Raw genomic sequence first — 17,058 nt, 5'->3', positions numbered from 1 at the left:
ACACTCGTCATCACGTTCGCTGCCGCTGATTAGCGGTTTGCCCCGAGAGCGTGCACATCATCTCGCGAGAAGCGGGAAAAGGAACCGGATTTGAAACATGGCGGACGACGCGGATCAGGTATGTTGCTGGAGAGCTTTCCAGTCCTCTGGGCTGTTTCACTCGGGCCCCGAGGATGCTCTTTGATTTCTCTGCCCGGATCCCGTCCAGTCGTCTCTCCTCGCAACCCCGCGCAGAAATTCCCCACTGACTGGGGACCTCGCAAAGTCTTGGGCTGAGAATGGAGAAGACCACGCCCTCCCCCGGCTTGACACTGGCTGGCTGAACTGTCAATAATCTTGAGGTCAGCCAGCCAGAGTTTTCATTGGTTTATTTTCTGGTCGTCGGCTAGACCTTCCACTCCTGATAACCGGCTCGGCCGGCCTGAGACCGGGAGCGTCCCGGGAGGGAGCCGGGCAGCCCGCGGCCCCGGGAGCCCGCCCCGAGCGTCCGGGGAGGGAGCCGGGCAGCCCGCGGCCCCGGGAGCCCGCGCCGAGCGTCCCCCATCGGCCGCCCCGGGGAGTCTCAGTGCCCCGCGGTGCCGCTTGCCCCCTCCCGGGGCATCTCTCGGGGGGAGGGGGGGGCGCTTGCTTTCTTGCTCCTTGCCTCTTGTCTCGGTCTGTTTCTCAGCAGATGCACAGCCCGGGTGATCAAGGGTCTTGGAAGGGGAATCCTTGATAACTGTGCTCTTTGGCCTCCCTCCCTTACGATAATAGTAGACTTTAAAGTTTGCAAAGTTCATTTTACAAACATCTCACTTGATCTTCACAACAACCCTGGGAGGTAGGTTCTGTTAGCCCATTTTACAGATGAGGAAACTCAAGGCAGGCACATTTGAGGGTCATACAAGGCCACATTTGAATCTAAGGCACCACCCGCTGCCCCTCTACCCCACTTTCCCCTCCCACCTTCAAGCCCCAGATTTGGCTTGTTTCATGTAAGTTTTCAGCTCTCTCTCTGTACGGCGACCGTCAGTTCTAGGCCAGCTTGGTAAAGAGGACACAGGTTTCCCCGTCCCTTCAACCTCTTTTGCAAATATCACAGCTTCCTTTGCTGAAAATGGGACGTTCTGCATAGCGACCTTAACAGTTTTGTGTCTTTGAAGTACTAGACCCGGAGCTCTTGCCTGTTCTACCCGCCCTAAACCACCTCCAGGGGACTGCCTTTGATAGGGCTGACTTCTGTAAAGAGAGTTAAAATTTTTATTTTTAATTGAGTAGCCTCGGGTAAGCTATAGGTCAGGTGAAAATTATTAACTGCAGAGAGAGGTTCCTTAGAGAACAGGTGAGTGATGGGTTCTATCACTTCATGGCAGTTTTTCTTTTTCACAGCAACAGACCACCAACACTGTAGAGGAGCCCTTGGATCTCATCAGACTCAGTCTAGATGAAAGAATTTATGTGAAAATGAGAAATGACCGAGAACTGCGAGGAAGATTGCATGTGAGTTAAATAGATCAAATCTTGGACACATGAGCGACTTTCCTAATGCTTAAGTTTTTCTGGAGATGGGATTTGGGATTTCACTGGTAAAAGAAACAGAGAATGGGGAAATTCCTTCTCATTGCAGAAGTGTGTACCTCCTTTGCCTATGCCGCTGAAGCTAAGTTACTTTCTTGGGGTCACAGTTGGTATAAGTTTCTGGGAGGATTCTTAAATCAGTTTCTGAGTCCAAGACCAGCTTTAAAAAAAAATCTTCCACACTGTAGTTCTTCTCAGTAGGATTTGTAGTCTTCTCTAAATGTTATAGCGCGCATTTAGAGGCAGAAGGGACATCATCTGGTCCATGCTACATCTGAAGCCCAGAAGGGTTTGGCTGGAGTCACACAGATAATAAGTAACAGAGATAAAATTTGAGCCCAGGTTCTCTGACTCCACTGTCTTTCCCCCCATAACATTAAACTAATGTGGGTGTTTTTAGGACCTAGATTTGAATCCTGGATCTACTGGATGATTTGGGGCATGTCTCAGAATGTCTTTGGGTTTCATTTATCTCATTCATGTCATCTGTAAGATTGAATTTTAGTTCTAAATCCTGTGAAATCTGTGGAATATGAAAATGAGCTAGAAGCTTGTCAGACACTTAGTAAAGGTTTTAGGGTGGAAGTGTCAAACTGGCAGCCCCCAGAATTCCCCAGGTATAGCAGTCAGATGAAAATAGATCATATTAATGGGATCCACAAAGATCTTTTTCTATTTCATTCTTACATCACTGATTTAAGGAACTGTGTGGAGCAAACAGTACCAAATCATGCCTGCTCTGGGTGGCTTCCATTCTGCCAGCAACACGGACACCAATAATTATACTTACGTCTGAAGGGAGGCAGCAAGATCAGGCCTTGTATCTATTTTGTCCCCCCGCATGTGTTACCTGTTTTCTTCCTCATCTACCCCATGAGTTAGTTCCTTGGTAGCAGGACTGTTTTCACTTGTCTTTGTATCCTCACTATGTGGCACATAATAGGCCCTTAAAAGATATTTGGTTACTTAAAAATATTCTGGAATATTTGAGGATTAAGAGAACCATCACACATGAAGATATTAGGAAGCACTTCAGGAAAGAGGCAATATCTGCTGTAAATGGTAAGAGACTTTGTCTTTACACAGAAGGCTGAGTTTTTTAATCCCGATTATTTGCCTCACTACTTGTATAACTTGAGACAAAACTGAGCTTCTCTGGATCCCATTTTCTAGAAGACCCCTAAGATCCTTTATAATTCGAAAATCTGTAAATTTACTGAATAAGGAATTTGAAAGATCAGTCAGTTCATAAACATTGATTAAGCGCCTATTGTATGCCAGGCACTGTGCTAAGCTCTGGGGATCATAAAGAGGCAAAACATAATCCCTGCCATCAAAGAATTTACAGTCTAAATGGGGAAGAAAACAAGCAAACAAATATGTACAAATAAGCTATATACAGACTAAATAGGAAGTAAACAAGAGAGAGAAGATACTAGTATCAAGAGGGATTGGGAAAGGCTTATTGTAGAAGGGATTTGGGTTGGGACTTGAATTAAGCTGGAGGAATCAGTAGATGGAGAAAATGATCAGAGAAGGAGTGTTTTGTTTGTGAGACAACCTGGAGATTGAAGAGTACTGTATGTTGTAAATACTGTAGGACTATACAGTATAAAAAAACGAGAAAGGTAGGAGGGAGCTTGATGATGGAGGGCTTTAAGTGCCAAACAAAACATTTTATATTTGCTCCTGGAGGCAATAGGGAACCACTGGAATTTGTTGAGTAAGAGTGATATCGGGTGACCTGGCTGGACCTGTACTTTAGGAATTGGATTAGTGGATTAGATTAGGGAGAGATGTGAAGTAAGCATAATCCAGGTGATGAGTGCCTGCATCAAAGTGAGAGGAGAAAAGGGGGTTTATTAGAGAAATGTTGCAAAGGCAAATTCTGTGGGCCTAGGAAACAGTCTGGATTGACAGAGGTGGAATCCAGGATGACTCCTTAGTTGTGAGCCTGATGGTGTTGCCCTTTGCAATAATAGGGAAGTTAGGAGTGAAGGAAGATTTAGGGGGCAAGATAATGAATTCTGTTTGGGACATATATTGAGTTTTGGATGCCTATTGGACATCCAGTTCAAGTTCATCTGAAAGGCAATTGTAAATTCAGGATTGGAGGTCTGCAAGGCTGGGTGGAGGTAGGAAAGGTAGATCAGTATAAAGAAGGTAATTAAATTACACGGGATAAATCTGGTGAAGGAGTATAATGGGAGAAGAGGATACAAGACAGAACTCTGTGGGTTACCTACAGTTAGAAAGTGTGATGTAAAGGAGGATCTAACAAGAGAATCAGAAAAGTAGTAATCAGATAGGTATGAAGAGAACTAGAAGAGTGAGTATTCTGAAAACCTAGAAAAAGGAAAGTATCAAGGAGGAAAGAATGATCAGAGTGTCAAAGGCTAAAGACAGGTTGAGGAGAATGAAGATTGGGAAAAAGCCATTAGTTTGGCTATTAAGAATGGGGATACAAGCCTGCAGAAATGTATGGAAGCAGAATATAATTTTTTTGTTGCAGCATTATATAGTTTTATGAAATACTTTGCATATGTTAACACATTTTAATATTTATTTTATGGTTTTTCAATTTTTAAAAGTTCTGATTTCTCAATTCTATTTCTCCCTCTTTCCCCATCTCCCTCTGAGATGATAACAATTAGATATAGGCTCTACATGTGCAATTACATAAAACATTTCCATATTGGTCATTTTGTATAAGAAAATAATAAATGGCATGCTTCAAACTATTTTTGATCAATATCAGTCTTTCTCTAGAGACAGGTAGTATGCTTCATCATTACATCTTTGGGATTGTGTTAGATCATTGTATTTTTGAGAATAACTAAGTCATTCACAATTCTCCACTAAATAACATTGCAGTTACTATGTACAACATTCTCCTGGTTCTGTTCATTTCACTCAATTGCAGTTCATGTCTTTTCAGATTTTTCTGAAATTATCCTCATCATTTCTTATATCACAATAATATTTCATGCCTTGTTTAGGCATTCCCCAATTGATGGGCATCCTTTTGGTTTTCAACTTTTAATCACCATAAAGAAAACTGCTGTAGATATTTTTGTACAAATAGGTCTTTTTCTTTCTTTTTTTTTTTTTTTTTTTTTAATATCTGTATAGACCTAGCACTGGTATTTCTGGATCAAAGGATATGCACAATTTGGTAGCTCTTTGGGTATAGTTCCAAATTACCCCAGAATGGTTGGATCAGTTCACAACTGTGCATTAGTGTCCCAATTTTCTCATATTCCCTCCAACATCTAAAATTTTTCTTTTTTATCATATTAGCCAATCTGACAGATGTGAGGAGTTACTTTAGAGTTCTTTTAATTTGCATTTCTCTGATCAAAAGTGATGAAGAACATTTTTCATATCACTATAGTTTTGATTTCTTTGTCTGAAAACTGCCAGTTCACATCCTTTAACCATTTGTCAATTGAGAAATGACTTGTATTTTTATAAATTTAACTCTGCTGTTTATTTTCAAAATAATATTCAAGTTAATATTTTTTTCACCCTTGCAAAACCTTGTGTTCCAAAAATTTTTTTTCTTTCTTTCCCTTCACCCCCTTTCCTAGACAGCAAGTAATCCAATAGGTTAAACATGTGCAATTCTTCTATACATATTTCCATAATTATCATCTGCACAAGAAAAATCAGATCAAAAAGGAAAAAAATGAGAAAGAAAGCAAAATGCAAGCAGACCACAACAATAAAAATGGTGAAAATACTATGTTGTGAACCACACTCAGTCCCCAGTCTTCTCTCTGGGTGCAGATGGTTCTCTCCATCACAAGTCTATTGGAACTAGCCTGAATCACCTCGCTGTTGAAAAGAGTCACATTTGTCAGAATTTATCATCATATAATCTTGCTGTTGCTGTGTACAATGTTTTCCTGCTTCTACTCACTTAGCATCAGTTCATGTAAGTTTCTCCAGACCTCTTTGAAATCATCCTACTAATCGTTTATTATAGAATAATAATTTTCTGTAACATTCATATACCATGACTTATTCATCTATTTTCCAACTGATAGGCAGCCACTCAGTTTCCAGTTTATTGCCACTACAAAAAGGGTTCCTACAAACATTTTGCACACAAAAGTCCTTTTCCCTTTTTTATGATCTCTTTGGGAAACAGGCCCAGTAGAGGCACTGCTGGATCAAAGGATATACACAGTTTGATAGCCCTTTGCACATAGTCCAAATTGCTCTCCAGAATAGTTGGATCGGGTTCATAACTCCACCAACAATGTGTTAGTGTTCCAGTTTTCTCACCTCCCCTGCAACATTCATCATTTTTTCCTGTCATCTTAGTCAATATAAGAGGTATGTAGTGGTACCACAGAGTTGTCTTAATTTGCATGAATAATGAGATCTTTATCAGAGATGCTTGTTGCAAATCTGTTTTCTCAGTTTTGTGTTTCCTTATAATTTTGCTTGCATTGGTTTTGTTTGTGCAAAAACTTTGAAATTTTATATAATCTCTCTATTTCTTGTTTGGTTCTAAATTCTTCCCTTTTTCATAAATCTGACAGATAAAACTCTTTCATACTCTACTAATCTACTCATATTATCATCCTTTATGTGTAACTTATGAACACCTTTTGCCCTTATCTTGGTATATTGTGTGAGATGTTGGCCTATACCTAGTTTCTGCCATACTATTTTCCCAGCAGTTTTTGTCCAATATTGAGATCTTCTCCCAGAAACTGCTGACTATTACTACAGTTGTTTACTATCGTGTCTTGTTTCTTAGCCAGTATGAGATTGTTTTACCACTTTTATACAGTTTGAGATTTGGTACTGCTAGACTACCTTCTTTTACATTTCCCCCCCATTGATTCCCTTGATATCTTTGAGCTTTTATTCTTCCAGATGAATTTTGTTATTATTTTTCCCAGTCATAGTTTTTTGATAGTTTGATTGGTATGACATGGAACAAATAGATTAATTTAGAGAGAATTGTCATTTTTTTATATTGGCTCAGCCTACCTATCAGCAGTTAATTGTTTAGATCTGATTTTATTTGTATGAAAAGTGTTTCATAATTGTGTTCATATAGTTTCTGGGTTTGTATTGGCAGGTAAACTCCCAAATAGTTTATATGGTCTGTAGTTATTTTAAATGGAATTTTGCTTAACTATCTTTTGCTGCTAGACTTTGTTGGTAATACATAGAAATGCTGATGATTTTTGTTAGTTTATTTTGTATGCTGCAACTTCACTAAAGTTGTTCATAATTTCAAATAGTTTTTTAGTTGATTTTCTAGTATTCTCTAAATATACCATAATATCTGCAAAAAGTGATAATTTTATTTCCTTCTTGTATATTCTAATTCCTTTCTTTTTCTTCTCTTATTGCTATAGCTAACATTAAGTACAATATTAAATAATAGAGATGATAATGGGCACCCTTGGTTCACCTCTGATTGTACTGGGAAGGCTTTTGGCTTATCCCCATTACAAATAATGCTTGCTGATGGTTTTAGATGAATATTATTTATTGATTTAATGATAATTATTATATGTCTTTTAAAGATAACTTATTTTGTCAGAAGCTTTTTCAGTATCTGTTGTTGGTTTTGTTATTGATGTGGTCAATGATGCTGATAGTATTCCTAGTATTGAATTAGCCCTGCATTCCTGGTATAAATCCCACCTGATTGTAGTATGTTATCCTTGTGATAAATTGCTATAACCTCTTGGCTAATAATTTAATGTAAAATTTTTTGCATCAATCTTCTTAAGGAAATTGGGCTATAAATTTCTTTGTTTTGGCTCTTCTTTAGTATGAGCACCATATTTGTGTTGTGAAAGGAATTTGGTTAAGACTCCTTCACCTATTTTTCCAAATTGCTTATATAACTTTGGGATTAACTGTTCTTTAAATGTTTGGTAGAATTTGCTTTTGAATCCATCTGCTCCTGGGGATATTTTTCTTAGGAAGTTCATTGATGGCTTGTTTGGTTTCTTTTTCTAAGATGGGGTCATTTAAGTATTTTATTTCTTCTGTTAACATGGGTAATTTATATTTTTTAGATATTTAATCATTTCATTTAGATTGCCAAATTTTATTGGCATAAAATTGGGTAAAATAGCTCCTAACAGTTTTTAAAATTTCCTCTTCATTGGTGGTGAATTCATCCCCTTCATTTTTTTTAAGCGAAAAAAGGAATATGTTTTATTATTATTAAAGCTTTTCATTTTCAAAACACATGCATAGATAATTTTCTTTTTTTATTATAGCTTTTTATTTACAAAATATATGCATAGGTAATTTGTCAGCATTGACAGTTGCAAATCCTTTTGTTCCAACTTTTTCCCTCCTTCCTCCCACCCCTTCCCTCAGATGGCAGGTTGACCAATATGTGTTAAATATGTTAAAGCATAAGTTAAATACAATATATGTATACATATCCAAACAATTATTTTGCTGTACAAAAAGAGTCGGACTTTGAAATAGTGTACAATTAGCCTGTGAAGGAAATCAAAAATGCAGGCAGACAAAAATAGAGGGATTGGGTATTCTATGTAGTGGTTCATAGTCATTTCCCAGCATTCTTTCCCTGTATCCCCTTCATTTTTGATACTAGTAACTTGGTTTTCTTTTTTCCTTTAGTCAAATTAACCAATCGTTTACTTATTTTATTGTGTTTGTTGTTGTTTTTGTTTTTTCATAAAAACCAGCTTCTTAGTTTTATTTATTAATTCAATGATTTTCTTTCAATTTTGTTAATCTTGCCTTTGATTGTCAGAATTTCCAATTTGGTGTTTAATAGGGGATTTTTAGTTTGTTCTTTTTCTAGTTTTCTTTTAGTTGTGTACCCAATTCATTGGTCTGCTTTTTTCTCTATTTTATTGATATAAATAGAGATTTAAAATTTCTCCTAAATATTGCTTTGGCAGCATTCTATAAAACTTGGTATGTTGTTTTCATTGTTGTAATTTTCTTTAATAAAATCAATTTTTTTTCTGTGATTTATTCTTTGATCCACTTGTTTTTTAGGAAAATTGAGGTCCCCCACTAGTATAATTTTGTTATCTATTTCCTCCTGTAACGCGTTCAACTTTTTCAAAAATTTAGATACCCTACCATTTGGTGCATATGTGTTTAATATTGATATGATTTCTGTCTGCAGTACCTTTCAGCAAGATAATCTTTATCTTACCTTCTTTATCTCCTTTAATTAGATCTATTTTTGTTTTTGCTTTTTCTGAGATCATGATTGTTATCCCCGTTTTCTTTGCTTTAGCTGACACATAATAGATTTTGATCCAATCCTGTGTGGATCTCTGTTTCAAATGTATATCTTGTAAACAACATTATAGGCTTCTTTTTCTTTTCTTTTTTTTCTTTTTTTTTTTTTAATCCAGTCTACCATCCACTTCCTTTTTATGAATTAGGACATCCATTCACATTTGTAGTTAAACTGTGTATTCCCCTCAATGCTGATTTTTCACTTGTTTATTCACCCCCCCCCCCCCCCCCCCCCCCCCCCCCCCCCCCCCCCCCCCCCCCCCCCCCTCCCTTTACCCCTGCCTTTCCCTCCTCACAAATGTTTTACCTTCTAATCTGTGGGTAAGGGTATAAGACCCTATGTGGATAGAGGGAAGAAAGGAAGGAGGGAGAAGTCTTCCAACTGACCAATTGAAGACCAGCTTTACTCACAGAGGTTGTTTGCCTTTCATTCTCCAAGGGAACCATGACATCAGGGAGTTGAAGCTATGACATGTGAGTGAATTGCATTGAAGTGAGGGGAGGCTGGACAAGAGCATTTGCCTCACTTTCCCCTCCAGAACCATCTGGGTCCAGTGGCAAGATGGAGATCAAAATGACTGAAGATGGCTCTGAATGCAGTGGGGGACCTTAGCCTTTTTAAGCTGAGGTCTTCAGTAGGTCTCAGTTTGACTCAGGCTGCACTCATTCAGTGATTAAGGCTAAGTAGCAATTGAGGCAAAGAATGATCTCTCTCACCTAGTTCAAAAAAAAAAAATCTAAATGAATGAATGAATCTGAGAGGGGAAGACCCTCAGGGTTTCTGGCCAGAGCAGAAATGACTGCTATTTACACTCAATCTGAGTCAGAATCATTTGTTTGTTTATTTATTTTGTCCTGGTATGTATTTGGCCACTGGACCCAGATAGCTCTGGAGGGGGAAGTAAGGCAGGTGACCTGCACAGCCTCCCTCACTTAAATCCAACTTACTTGCATGTCATGGTATCACTTCCCTGATGTCCTGGTCGTCTTGGAGAACTAAAGACAAACAACAATCTTTACTTCTGAGACCAATTTATATCACTCTTCGAAATTTCCTCTGTGGACATTTTGTCCTTCTCTGAGTTGGTATGAGCATTTGATACTGCATTGTCCCCCCTTTTTGTGCTGGGGCTCTGGGTCTTACTTGCTGGCTTTAGCATTAATTAAGCATTGGCTTAGTTTCTTGCTTTCTCTGGAGGAGTAAGCTTCCTTTCTGCCTTATAAACCCATGTTGGCTTTTCTTGCATGTGGGATTTAGCAGATGGCCAGCTCCAGGGATGGGGCTTTGCTGCTGGATTGCTATAGTATTAGAGTCTTTCTGGTAGCTGGCCCTGGGGAAGGGCCTTCACTCCTGATCCAAAATGGGCTCAATGCTTGTGATGTGGGTAGAGTTGCTGGAGTGAGGTCTTGTGCTGTACAAACTGATCACTTGTTTAAGGCTCTATTGATTTACAGGAAGGTAAGGTCTTTTATGGTGGATTACTCCACACTTGGAGCTTTCTTTCAAGTCCCTTGCTATGAGGTGGGCAGCTGCTGCTGCTGTTTCTCTTGGATCTCTCTCCCCTTCTACCCAGGAGAAAACTTTCCTCCTGGGTTGGTAAGCTGCTTTGCTACTCCTAGGTCAATCCTGAGGTTGTTTTCTAGTTATTTGGAAGGAAATTTCAGAGGGTTTTAGATCTTCCTTCCTCACTTTACTATCTTGACACTAGAAGATGTTTAAGCCATTTAATTCTCAACAACCACTAAGAAGTAGGTTCCATCATATCTTCATTTTACACGTGAGGTGTCTGAGATTTAAAGAGGTTGAGTGGGCATATAAAGTTCCCAGAACATTTAATAAATAGTATCACAAATAAGAACTTTTGGCATTTATGTATTATATAATTGTATTTGTCCACATGCACACATGTTCTCTCATTCACTTGTCTTCTAACTTAATAAAAGTTTGGTAATTAGTAAATGGCTCAGAGAGGATTACCTGTATATGCTGGATGTTATTATTATTTTTTAAAAGATTTATTGCTGTCTTTTTTAAAAATACTTTATTTTTACCCCAGTTGCAGGTGAAGAAAATTTTTAACATTCATTTTTACAGGATTTAAGTTCCAAATTTTTTTCCCCTCCCCACTTCCAAAGATGGTAGATAGTTGGATATAGTTTATACATATGTTATCATGTAACACACATTTCCATATTAGTCATGGCTGTGAAAGAAGAAAAAGATCAGAAGGGGGAAAAATCACCAAGAAAGACTAAAGCAAGTGATAAATATATGTGTCAATCTGTATTCATGGTCTATCAGTTCTTTTTGAAAGCATTTTCTTTGGTGAATTCTCTACTTTTCTTGGATCGTTGTGTTGCTGCGAAGAACTGAGTCATTTCTAGTATATCATCACAGGGTTTTTGATACTGTGTACAATGTTTTTCTGGTCCTGCTCATTGATAAACATCCTCTGCGTTTCCAATAGTTTACCACTATGAAAAGAACTGCAATAAATATTTTTGCACATGTAAGTCCTTTTCCATTTTTTATGATCTCTTTGGGATACAGATCTAGTAATGATAATTGCTGGGTCAAAGAATGTGCATTGTTTGGTTGCTCTTTGGGTATATGCTCTCTAGAATGGTTGGATTAGTTTACAACTCCATCAGCAGTGCATAGGTGTTGTGATTTTCCCAAGTCCTCTCCTATCACTTTACTTTTTTTGTCATATTAGCCACAGTATCTCAGAGCTGTTTTAATTTGGATTTCTCTAATCAGAAATGATTTGGAGCACTTCTTTATCTATAGATAGCGTTGATTTCTTCATCTGAAAACTGTCTGTTCACATCCTTTGACCATTTTTCATTTGAGAAATATATTTAAAAAATGAAGCCTTTATCAGAGACACTTGCTGTAAAGATTGTTTCCCAGTTTTCTGCTTTCCTTCTCATCTTGGTTGCATTGGTTTTGTTTGTGCAAAAAAATTTTAATATAATCAAAATTATCTGTTTTGCCTTTTGAATGCTCTCCATTTCTTTGGTCGTGAATTCTTCCCCTTTCCATAGATTTGATAGGTGGTTTTGCTCTTATTATTTGCTTATGGTGGCACCCTTTAGGTCTAAATCAGGCACCCATTTTGGCCTTATTTTGGTATATGGTGTGAGATGCTGGTCTGTACCTAGTTTGTGTCCTGTTTTTCAGTTTTTCTAGGAGTTTTGTCAAATTGTTAAGTTCTTGATGCCATTTTTTTTTTTTTTTTACATTAGTGTTATTTCTAGAAAATTTCTTTACCCAACTTCTTTTGGTAACAAAGACAAATAATGAAACAAAAGCATTTGATGCAGTGTTTGCATCTGACAATGTATTCCATCTTTGGTACTGGTAGTATCTTGCCTCTTCACTGTAACACGTGTGTCATGGCCTATTTTCCAGGATGTTCCTTTTTTCTTTTACTTAAGATTTGACTTCTTTTCATAGATCCTCTTATTTGCATTGTTGCATTATTATGTTGTGTATATCGTTCTTTTGGTTTTATTTATACCATGTCCTTCAGATAAATACCAGTATTCATTTCTTACAACACAATACTATTAGAAACCACTGCTTTTTCATGTGTTCTTCAAATGATGGACGCTTGTTTTATTTTCAGTTCTTTGCTAGCACAAAGTGCTGATATGAATATTTTGGCATATATTAGATCTCCATTCCTGTCTTTGACTTCTTGGAATTTTGCCCAGTAGTGCAATCGTTACGTCAAATGTTTAGTTACCTTTCTTGTATGATCCAAAATTGATATCTAGAATAACTGGACCAGTTCCCAGGTAACAGATTTATGACTAGTGCCTTAGTGTGCCTTACCTTCCCACAGCTGCTTCCACATTGATTTCTTGGGTTTTTGTTCGGTCCTTTTGTTTGTCTTTCCCATTCTTCAGGATGCAAGATATAACTGCAAGAGTTATTTTCATTTCCATTTCTCTAGTGTTAGATTGTATTTAATTTTACGTATCCAAAATGGCCTTATTTGTTTTTTATTCTTTCTTCTATCTTTCTAGTTGTCTCCTCCTTCTCTTTATTACTCAGGCATTTGGAGATTTGGAAGGGATCTCAGAGATCATCATTCGGTCCCAATTCTCCCTGAATGGGAATTTTTTTCTTCCACATCCCTATGAGAGGCCTGTCTGACTTCCACAGGAAGCCTGACTGGGGAGGGGAACCTTTTCCCTCTAAAAGCAACCAATTCTACTTGGGCATAGCTCTAAGTGTTAGGACTTTTTAAGTTATGAACTTAAACACCAATTAGAATGAGTATTTCTATCTGCAAATAGAAAAAGATTGCACACAAAATTCCCAGTGTCTCTTATGCACACTTTGCTTTTTTTTTTTTTTCCTTTTTTTTGAAAACAGAAGAAACTCGGTATATAATTTTTCAAAGCTTTCCTGCTTGTCTATGTATCCTTTTGACCTTTTGTCTGTAATCTTTTGTGCATTAAAAAAAAAAAGATGTTTCAATGACTCATTTCTTTTTCTTTCCTTCTTTTTTGGAGGACAACACCATCCCATCTCCCCCTTTTACCTCCAAATGAAAAAACAAGGGTAAAACTTATAATAAATATATATGAGGTCAAGCAAAACAAATTTTCACATTTACTATCTTAGAAAATGTATGTCTCAGTTTTTACTTTGAGTCCATTGGCTTTTTCTCTGTCGGGGTAAGTAGCCAGCATCGTTATTGGTCCTTTGGAATCATGATTGATTGCTGCATTGAGTAGAGTTCCCAAGTCTTTGAAAAAAATTTTTTTTCCCTTCGAAGAATGTTATTATTATAGAAATTGTCCTTCTGGCACTGCTTACTCATTTTTATGGGTATAGTTCCTTTTCTTTCTGTCTTTCTGTCTTTCTTTTTCTTCTTTTTCTCTGCCTTTTTTGGAAAAATACATATATATTTTAAACATTGCTGTTGTTTATCTTTCTCTCCTCTCTCCCTCCCTCCCCCTCAAGATTGTGCCAGTAAGAAATAAGTACACTTAAACACATTGACCACATATTTTAAAGCTGGGAAAAGCACTTCTTTTTGTTCTCAGAGTAGCTTTAATTACTTATGTGCTATGGATAGTGTGCCTCCTTTAAATAATATGTAAGGTGTGTCCTACTTAATGAAGTTTTACATATTCTAAGTAAATTTTAAAATTGTGTCTATTAAGAGAGTTTTTTTTTTTAGCCAAGAAAGGTAAATCATGATTATATTAATGATCTCTTTACTTCAGAACACATCGAAAAAAATAGTAATATACATTTTTATATTAACTGAATTCAGGCATGTACATATTGTAAACTGTTTATACATGTTCTGTAATTGAACAATTCAACTGCATTTCTTTCTTTAGGCTTATGATCAGCATTTAAACATGATTTTGGGAGATGTAGAAGAGACTGTGACAACTATAGAAATTGATGAAGAAACCTATGAGGAGATCTATAAAGTAAGTTATTTTTGCCTATTTTGCCTAATGGAATGATTTAATATTCTTAATTTTTCAGTTCAACAAAATTGATTCCATCCCTGTTAATATGCAACCCTTACAGACAATTGCTTCTTTTTTTTAAACACTGTTCTTTTGGCTTCTGTAACACTGTAGTATACAGGCTCAATTTTCATTCTTCTTTTCATTTCCTGGTTCTACTTCCTTAATGTTAGACTTTAATCTTCTACTCTTTATCCAATTTTTTTTTTTAAAGAGATCTACTGTCTTCTTACTGTCCTACATCTAGCTCCTTCTTCAGCTCCTTTGTCATTTGGTCAAAGATGGGGAGTCAGGATGCCTAGATAGAGACTATCTATATCTAGTCCAGTCTTCTCTTTTAGAGGTGAGGAGACTGATAAACCCGGACAGGTTTAAGTTCCTTGCCTACAGCCACATAGGTTGAAAGTGACAGAGGCAGTGCCTGAATTCATTTCCTCTGTGCCCAAAGGCAGTTCTTTCTATTCCAAATGTCCTATCTGCCTGCCAGATATTTCCTTTTGTATCTTGCCATTTCTTCAAATTTAGTGCTTACTTATTTAATTTCATTGCTATGTTTTGGTCTTACTTCATCCTCATTTCCAAATAAATCCCTTTCTACCTCCCTAGAGTTATTGCTTGTAACAAAGAATAAAAAAGAAGGAAAGTAGAGAAAAAGCAGTTCCCCAAAGCTGAGCCTCACAGTCTGTGACAGCACCTGGCTCTGTAAAGAACAGAAGGAAAAGCATGTTTTCCTCTCTTTTGGGCCAATCTAAACCATTATAATTACATAGCATTCAGTTTTTGGTTTTTGTTTTGTCCATTTGCCTTGTTGTAATTATATTTCTTTTCCTGGTCCTGCTTACTTAACTTTACATCAGTTCACATTATCTCCCATTATTTCTTATAATATTGCATTCTGTTCAAGTACTATAGCCATTTCTCAAATTGATGGGCATTTGCTTTGTTTCTAGTCATTGCTATCAATATTTTGGGGTTTGTGGGATTATTTTCTAAAACAGTGGGATCTCTGAGCAAACGCAATATTTCAAAAAATGGAACTTCTCATCTTTCCCTTATGCTCCATAAAAAATTTCAATTGATTTTCCTGAGTTTCCCGTTTCCCTTAATGTTATATCTATTTCCTGGTCATCCAGTCTTAAAACTTTAGAATAACTTTGATGGTTGATATGGGGTAATGAAAATTGAATTAGTGAATTCTTTTTTTCTTTTTGGCTGAGCACATGTAGACAATCGGGTTTTGAAATAATTTCTCTGTGTTATTTGTGGCTAGTCTAACTGTGTATTCCGACATTCTATTTGACATTCATAGAATTTTTCTTTGTTTTAAAAAAAAATCCATAAGTATTTGTTTAAGATATGTTCTATAAAGTTTTTTCTTTTTTTTTTTCCTCTCAGTCAACCAAGCGGAACATTCCAATGCTGTTTGTCCGAGGTGATGGGGTTGTATTAGTAGCCCCTCCATTGAGAGTTGGCTGAAACCAAGACTTTATCCTGTGTGGAAAATTGGAGACTCTGGACAATAGCTTCTACAAGAAAAGCTGGTGTTCAAAAGAACAGCCTCTGATAACTTTTTGATATTTAGAAATAATCAAGGAACCCTCTACCCTTAAAATGCATTTATTTCCAGACAATTCCTGATCTAACTGGCGTAACCCTCATTCTTAGATTTCTAATACCAAACCTACAAATTAATGTAAGCATCATAAGACAGGACTCTTTTTCAGTGATTTAATTTGTCTCTTCATCTTGTAGGCAATTATATTTTTTTAATTAAATTTTCCTTTTGGTTTTTTGACCAGGCGACTATTTATCTTGTGGTTCCTGAAAAGTAAAACATCTAGATGGTTGTTTTTATACAGATCATACCAAAACAAAAACATTTGAAATAGAGGAATAATGGAGCCTGCTATTGCACATTCCTGCTCTATCTTGTGTTTAGGCACTAAGCTTTAATGGCTGCACACGCACATGCGTGCACACTTACGGCTGTATTTTCACTAAGAGAACATAGTGTGCTGTTTATTTTTCCCCTAGCAGATTGCAAACTGCATCAAGAGTTGTCAAGGAAGAGAGCATCACTCCTTGCTTTAGCGAGTTGCATCTTTTGGGACTGGGTGGTATTGATTCATGGCCAGTTAATTTGCACATCTGCTACGTGTGTACTCAATCATCTATTATAAGGCATGGTATCAAGTCACATATTATTTTTAGTGATATACTATAAAAAGGACATTTTGTCACCATTTGATTATAGCATGAGATGTTCCCTCTTTTCATCATTGCTTTTCACAGTCCTGGCAGTAGGTGGTGCAAGTTCCTTCTCTTTGCTCTGCTCTTGGCCCAGCCTCTCTTTGCAGGGCCAGCCTAGCTGGGCAGGAGCTCCTTCTGCTGCGGCTCTCTCATTTTAAACAGGTGGCTTTGCTGTCTTGGGGGGTAGTTGGGTAGCACTTCTGTTGTTTGACAGTCTCTAAGCTGTAACTCTGTTCTGTTGAATAACTCCTGGAGTAGCTTCAAGTCCCCATTATAAGTAAAGTTATGACATTTCTACAGTGGAGCACTGAACAGTGGCAAAAGAGTCTCCTTTATCTCTTGTCCTGCCACCATCTATAATCTGATTCATTAGTTTCCTTTCAGGGACTTGAGATTACACATTTTTAGGACTGGAAAGGACTTTAGAGATCATCCGGTCTTAGTTTCACAATAGAAAAAGATGAGACCATGTAT

At 37.2% G+C, this 17,058-nt stretch overlaps 1 protein-coding gene across 1 annotated transcript; it reads left to right on the top strand.

Moving 5' to 3' along the window:
- The first annotated feature begins 3 nt into the window (after nucleotides 1-3).
- Nucleotides 4-16,135, top strand: LSM3 (LSM3 homolog, U6 small nuclear RNA and mRNA degradation associated). The gene is made up of 4 exons (XM_031955862.1): nucleotides 4-118; nucleotides 1,369-1,479; nucleotides 14,197-14,292; nucleotides 15,730-16,135. Exons 1-4 carry the CDS (start codon nucleotides 98-100, stop codon nucleotides 15,808-15,810), a joined length of 309 nt encoding a protein of 102 aa, XP_031811722.1. The 5' UTR covers nucleotides 4-97; the 3' UTR covers nucleotides 15,811-16,135.
- Nucleotides 16,136-17,058: the final 923 nt, after the last annotated feature.

This window comes from Sarcophilus harrisii, chromosome 1 (assembly GCF_902635505.1).
Source record: "Sarcophilus harrisii chromosome 1, mSarHar1.11, whole genome shotgun sequence".
NCBI classification, from domain to species: Eukaryota; Metazoa; Chordata; class Mammalia; order Dasyuromorphia; family Dasyuridae; genus Sarcophilus; species Sarcophilus harrisii.
Note: the sequence above shows the minus strand (reverse complement) of the source record. Positions and strands in the feature narration are given on the sequence as shown.